This window comes from Prosopis cineraria, unplaced genomic scaffold (assembly GCF_029017545.1).
Source record: "Prosopis cineraria cultivar Desert tree isolate PC_DT_omini unplaced genomic scaffold, ASM2901754v1 PC9, whole genome shotgun sequence".
Classification (NCBI taxonomy): domain Eukaryota; kingdom Viridiplantae; phylum Streptophyta; class Magnoliopsida; order Fabales; family Fabaceae; genus Prosopis; species Prosopis cineraria.
The window spans coordinates 14,716,840-14,724,209 of record NW_026555340.1 but is presented as its reverse complement, the minus strand read 5'-3'; the positions used below and the strand labels follow the sequence as shown (position 1 = coordinate 14,724,209).

Here is a 7,370-nt window from a genome sequence, read left to right as displayed (position 1 = left end):
TTGTGTTTCTCAATCTCATATGTCCTAATTGAAAATTAATTAGTCATTCTCCTAAGTGAATTTATTGTCGACAGTGGAGAGCTGGGCGACTGGGGTGAAGGAGTTTTGCGCCTCTTTTCAACCAATGTCAAGGAGAGGATGTCGGGTTCATCCACATACTTCCTGAAGAATTCAAGAGCTTAACTTTGCCGTGCTTACATGACAACCCTTGGAACGAGTTTTCTTTTACTAGGTCTATTGCCATGGTGTCTTTTGTATGAACATTAATGGTAGATTCATTTGCGATTGGACATTATAAGAGAAGGCATTTTAATTCAAAACAAATTTTCACTTATAAAGAGAAGCTGCAATGTCATGAGCACGTCGATCATATTTATGTGTACACTCATGCAATGCAAATTCATGCTCAAAAATCAATAGAGAAACTTTCAAAAATTTATCCACCTTAAATGCATCAATATCAATAATATTATTGATTTTTATTTTAATTTTTTTAATATCAATCTTTTTTTTTTTAAGGGTCTATTTTGAAGTTCGGTAACCTTAAAGATATTTTTTAATTCAAACCCTCGTTAAAACAGGTTTAAAAGTGCTGCAGTCAGCCCTGCTCTTACAGGCTCTACTTGCAGGTTAGTTACTTAGTTCTCGTCCCTTGTGCGTGGAATTAGTTCTTTCTTGTTCTCGTCCCTTCTATGACCAGTTCCGGTGAGTTCTCGTCCCTTTTGCGTCGAACAGTTTTAGATCTTGACTTTATCTGGTAATCTGGTTGAATGGAGCTCGCATACCCTCTTCTCCTCCTCCGTCCCATACCTTTATATCGATTTTGCTTCAAGTGGGAAGCTTGAGACCGAAAGTGGCACCCGAATCTGCGCAATATACAGCGATTTCAGCAGCTCAGCTGTTCATTAATTTCACTTGGGGACTTTCGTCCCTTTGACAATGTCTGGGTCGATACTGTACGATTTGTTTTTGGAGCTCAATATCTCAGGTAATCATTGCCATTTCGGAGTTTTAATGAATTCTACATGAATGTTGATATTTTTTTTTCCTTCTTCTGTCCCGTAATGGCAAACTGGGATACAATGATTATAGTAGAACTTAGGGATATTTACCAAAGTATCAAACTTTATTTGGACAATAAATTGGAGGTTGGGCACTGTTCCAGGTAGTTTAAAACAGATTATTGAAATGGTTAATCTATTTCCAATATTATGGTTCCTGGAATGAAGTATGGAACACGGTTTTATTGCCTGCCAACTAGTTTTATGAATTTAATAATCTGTTTTGTTGGATGTATGTGTTGTGGATGGCATGTAAGAGAGTAACTGATAATTAGGGAGATTTTAAAGAATCATAGAATTTTCTTTCCTCCTTTTACATTGTGTATGGTTATTTAGAAACTAGTCTTTTGACCAAAGAGATTGGGCATATTTTCCAATAAAAGATGAGGGAAAAAAATCCCAGAAGAGGTTAGGATAATGTTCATGTGCGTTGAAGCTTTTGGAGCTTATTGTTGGACTAAAAACTTAATACACATACAATATGTGCAATTACTTTCTATTACGAGATGTTGGTTGGTTTTGTTTACGTTCCCCCCTTCCCCCTGAAAATCATGATGAGATATATCATATCTTATTGGCCAGGTTAACAATTGAGAGCAGAAGACAATCAAGATGTTGATGGCAAGCCGTTGTCAGTCCTTTTTAAGAATTGGCTATTGTACCATTATTATCCAGGTCTGAGTAAGTCACCAAGAGCTGGCTAGGTTTGGTAGAAAGTTTCTTCATACAGTACACTCTATACAGCTGCGTGCATACGCTTGCCAAAACCAGTTTAAGTCTCCATCTAATATTATCACATGCATAAAAGAACCCTTGAGCTATGGTGCCCATTGGTCCCTTTCAAACCACCCTAGCCCCCAAATTTCATGTTTTCTTCGAAAGGGTTTCTCAGAAATTATTGAAGGAAATGCCGGTAAAGTGCTGCATGCATTATGTATAAAAGATGTTGTTCATCTCAGCACATTCTATGAGAATACCTTGGTTAACATGTACTCTAAGTTTGGTGAAATAAAGTATGCAAAACATGTGTTTGATAGAATGTTGGAGAGAAATGAAGCTTCTTGGAATACCATGATGTCAGGGTTAGTTCGATGTGGTTGGTACTTTGAAGCGATGCATTTTTTCTATCATATGCTTGAAAACAATGCCAAGCCTAGCAGTTTTGTAATTGCTAGTTTAGTGACTGCATGTGATAGGTCTGGCTGTATGATTGAAGAAGCACTTCAAATTCATGGTTATGTTGTCAAGTATGGTTTGTTCTCTGATGTATTTGTTGGTACTTGTCTTCTGCACTTTTATGGTTCATATGGTCAGGTATGTGAGGCCAGCAAGATATTTGAGGAGATTATTGAACCAAATATAGTGTCATGGACTTCTTTGATGGTGACTTGTGCAGATAATGGAGATCAGGAGGAGGTTATTAATATTTATCAGCTTTTGAGACGCCATGGATTTTATTGTAATCAAAACACAATTGCTACAGTATTTAGGTCTTGTGGGATGCTTGGGGATAAACTTTTGGGTCATCAAGTCTTGGGGAATGTGATTAAATCTGGATTAGACAATAATGTTTCTGTGGCAAATTCTGTCATATCCATGTTTGGTAGCTGTAGTAGCATGGAGGAGGCATCTTATGTGTTTAATAATATGAAGGAACGTGACACAATCTCTTGGAATTCAATCATTACTGCAGCTGCACATAATGGTCGTTGTGAAGAATCTCTTCAAAACTTTTCTTTGATGCGTAATAGTGATACAGAAACAAACTATATTACAATTGCGGCCTTATTATCAGTGTGTGGCTCTGCTCAAAAATTGAATTGGGGAAGAGGACTTCATAGTCTTCTTGTAAAATCTGGACTAGAATCAAATATTTGTGCATGTAATAGTCTCTTAACTATGTATTCTGCTGCTGGAAAATCTGTGGATGCAGAGGTTGTATTTCATACAATGCCAGACAGGGATTTAATCTCCTGGAATTCCATGATGTCATGCTATGTTGAGGAGGGAATGTACCTAGAAGCCATACAACTTTTCAGTGACATGCTCTGGACTAGAAGGGCAATGAACTATGTTACTTTCACAAGTGCATTGGCTGCTTGTTCTAATCAAGCAAACATAGTTGAGGGAAAAATTGTTCATGCTCTTGCAATCCTTTTTGGTCAACATCACAATTTGATTGTTGGTAATGCATTGGTTACCATGTATGGGAAGTCCAATTTGATGTCTCAAGCACTAAAGGTGTGCAAAACCATGTCCAAGAGAGATGAAGTAACTTGGAACGCCCTCATTGGTGGCTTTGCTGATAATGAACAATCACATGAGGCATTGAAAGCTTTTAATTTGATGAAAGAAGAAGGTGTACCTGCAAATTACATCACAATTGTGAATGTTCTTGGTGCTTGCATATCTCCTGATGATCTTTTAAAACATGGATTGTCCATCCATGCACACACTATTGTTACAGGCTTTGAATTAGATACATATGTTCAAAGTTCCCTCATTACCATGTATGCCAAGTGCGGTGATCTCAATACAAGTAATTTCATTTTCAATGAATTAGGTTGTAAGACCTCTAGTGCTTGGAATGCTATTATTGCTGCAAATGCTCATTATGGGCCTGGTGAAGAGGCCCTCAAACTCATTGTAAAAATGATGAGTGCTGGGGTTTGTTTAGATCAGTTTAGTTTCTCTATAGCTCTTGCTATTGTAGGTAACTTGACTGCATTGGATGAGGGTCAGCAGCTCCATGCCTTGGTTATTAAACTTGGGTTTGAGTCTGACCATTATGTGTTAAATGCTACAATGGATATGTATGGAAAATGTGGGGAAATTGATGATGTGTTAAAAATTGTTCCTCAACCAAGTATCAGGTTTCATAGGTCATGGAACATTTTGATATCAGCATTAGCGAGACATGGGTTTTTTCAAGAGGCTAGGGAAGCTTTTCACGACATGCTTAGATTGGGACAGAGACCTGACCATGTCACCTTTGTCTCACTCTTATCTGCTTGTAGTCACGGCGGTCTGGTGGATGAAGGTCTTGCATACTACTATTCAATGACTAGTGAATTTTGTGTCCCAGTGGGAATTGAACATTGTGTTTGCATAATTGATCTTCTTGGGCGATCTGGAAGACTTGCTGAGGCTGAAGCTTTTATTGACACAATGGCTGTTGCGCCAAATGACTTTGTGTGGCGTAACTTGTTGGCTTCTTGTAAAATACATGGTGATACGGAACTTGGAAAGAAAGCTGCTGAGAATCTTTTCAGGATGGATTCATCAGATGACTCAGCCTTTGTTCTTTATTCAAACCTATGTGCATCAACTAGAAAGTGGGATGATGTAGAGAATGTAAGAAAGGAAATGATTACTCATAACATAAAGAAGAAGCCTGCCTGCAGTTGGATCAAGTTGAGGAACAAGGTGACTTCTTTTGGAATGGGAGACCTGAGTCATCCACAGAATGGACAAATCATCATTAAGTTAGAAGAGCTCATGAAGATGATAAGAGAGACAGGTTATGTGCCTGATACAAGCTATTCACTACAAGATATAGATGAAGAACAAAAAGAGCACAATCTTTGGAACCATAGTGAGAGGATTGCCCTTGCATATGGATTGATCAATTGTCCAGAAGGTTCGCCAATTAGAATATTCAAGAACCTTCGTGTCTGTGGTGATTGCCACTCTGTTTTCAAGCTTGTCAGCAAATTTGTTGGTAGGAAAATTATACTTAGGGATGCATACCGGTTTCACCATTTTAGTGGTGGCAAGTGTTCTTGTTTAGACTACTGGTAGTGGATTGGTTTTTGCTGGGAATATGAAATTGAAAAATTGAGCGAAGAAATTAAGACCTTATTTGGGCTCTATATGATCAATCGGTTGCAGCTTCTGAAAATATATCCAGCGAAAGATACTGGCTAAAGTTAATCCTCTCGCACAATGGGAGGTTAGTTGTCTTGCATTCATTTTTACCAAATGAGGTAATGTTATATTTATTTCAAATTAGTTCCCTGGGAAGATTTATTATTTTCTTCTCATTTTTTAATCTTATTGTCAAATATGATAGAGAACATAGTCAGTTGAACAGCATAAGATTTTTATGCATGTTTACATTGTCATTCTTTTGCTTTGATTTTCTTTTCTTTCAATTGACTCTAGGAAAAAATCTAGTTGTGATTTAATAAGTGTTTTGCTGTTTATTTTATGCTAGGTGGTTGTTATGTTTCAATTTTATTAATTTGTTGTTTCTTCCTTTTTTGACTATTGACTACTTTCTGCACATTACACTTTGTCAAAGTTTGACTATCCTTGGATTGTAAAAATTCATGTGTGTCAAATGTGATTGGTTAATATAACAAGATTGGTAGTTTTTTAGTCTAATGGCTGTCTATGCTCTCTTTAGTTCCCTTTTTACTTAAATTCCAAGACTACTACTTTAGTCTGCTATTTTACTATTGTTGAAATTTTTTTTTTCTTTTCACTTTCTTTATAGTTGAAGATTCAAACCCCTTTTCCCCGTTTCTTGGGAGTGCAGAGCTCTATGATTACAGTGTTTAGGTCCATTGTTGGTAGTGCTTTATGGGATTGATTCATTTGACAATGGAAGCTATTTTTATTAGTTTTTTTATGAGATGACTAGGGTAATCTATAGTATTTTAATGACTTTGGCTTACTTGATTTACAACTATGTATAGATACATTGGGTTCCTACTAAGTAAAAGGTAACTAATCCCCCCTCGAGTACTGTTCCCTGTTTCTCTACAGGTACTAATAAGACAGGAGACTTCGCCCTTCCCATAATGCTTGGCCATTCTGAATTGCAGCAACAATTCTTATCTTTTCTGCTGTCTCTCTCCCAAGGTCGACACCTGTTTTACCTTGTCCTTCACCTTGGGCTTTTGCTTTTTAAATTTCTGGAATTGGGTTGTTTAGACTCATGGTTAAAACAGAGTCGGAGATATGGTAAACTGACAGGCTTGCCCACTCATCACTATGTAAACAGCACATCCCAATCCAATCCTCTCTAATATTAAACTGGATAAATCTGAATAAAAAGATCATGTTCTAGAGCTTGACAGCATTCAGCCGCTAAAGATAATGATAAAAGAGAATAATTAAAAGGGAGACCTCAATCATTATTTCTTTCCTTCCTTCCTTCCTTTTCCTTCCTTTCTTTTTTTTTTTTTTTGTTTTTTTTTTTTTGTTTTTTTCCTGTTTGCTTGAGAGTTTTGATGAGAAGAGGGAATATGAGAAAGCAGAGGATAAGTGATCCTTCCTTCCCAATTCTAAGAAAAGGAACAAAAGATAAGGAAGACTCTTTACTTCCAATTTTTTGTTTTTAGATTCACAAGTGTAACATTGGATAAGAGGAGGCCATAAATGTAATCCTTTTCAAAATATGTTTGGATATGATTAAAGCTTAATTCCATATTTTCTCTTAAATCATGGACTTAAGTTGCAAGATTTTTGTGCAATCGGGCTGTGCTTGTAAATCCCCCAAATTTTGTTGCTAATCTGTGAATAATAAAAGCCATAATATCATTTGTAATGAGATTAGCTGAGCTTAAAGATGGCTCAAGCCTTCTACTTTATTCATTAATAATTTACTATGCATTATATTGGGACTGTTGAAAACAGAGAGTAGCCCAAAAAATATGAAGAGAAAATAATAAAGATAATAATCAAAATCTAGACATTAACAACCTGATATATATCTAGATCACTCCGATAAAATCTAAAAGACATTGAATAAATAGGATAAAACAGAAAATCTTGTCTTCCATAGATTATTTGTGATTTCCAATATGTAGTTTGGATTTGCATGTGTTTCAAATGTATTTTTTGAGCAGAATTTTCATTTGGGTGTTTGTTTCTTCTTTGAACTGAAAGGATTGTTTGTAGAAAAATAAGGAAATCAAGCCATGAGAGTGAAAAGATCGATGTCCAAGGGCTTAATTGCAAAAAGAATTCTGGATGGTGCTCATGTTGGTCGTGATGACTTTAGGAGACTGTATTGTTACATCTTGCTAGATGTCATGAAGACTTTCACGTTAGTCATACTGATTATCAATGTTTTTTAGGGGACCCCACCTTGTTTGTTGCCAAGAGCAAGAACTTGGAAATACTTGTTTTTGAGATTTGAGTTTTTAAGAGAGAGAGAGAGAGAGAGAGCTCTATGATTCTTAAGAGAGAGAAGGAGATCCTTGGAATTGTGGAGGAGTCTTTCAAATCTAAGGTTAGCATGTTTTTGTTATGGATTCATTATTTATGTTCCATTCATCTCCTTCTGCTTCTTTATACGTT

At 36.4% G+C, this 7,370-nt stretch overlaps 1 protein-coding gene across 5 annotated transcripts; it reads left to right on the top strand.

Moving 5' to 3' along the window:
- Positions 1-1,905: 1,905 nt before the first annotated feature.
- On the top strand, positions 1,906-7,370 carry LOC129320638 (pentatricopeptide repeat-containing protein At3g24000, mitochondrial-like). Of its 5 annotated transcripts, none has more exons than XM_054966178.1 (3): positions 1,906-5,013; positions 5,832-5,927; positions 6,969-7,370. In XM_054966178.1, exon 1 carries the CDS (start codon positions 2,049-2,051, stop codon positions 4,860-4,862), a length of 2,814 nt encoding a protein of 937 aa, XP_054822153.1. In that variant the 5' UTR covers positions 1,906-2,048; the 3' UTR covers positions 4,863-5,013; positions 5,832-5,927; positions 6,969-7,370. The 5 variants fall into 5 exon arrangements, with proteins under 5 accessions (XP_054822153.1, XP_054822152.1, XP_054822151.1 ...); XM_054966177.1 differs by having other exon boundaries at positions 6,957-7,370; XM_054966176.1 differs by having other exon boundaries at positions 1,906-5,047; positions 6,957-7,370.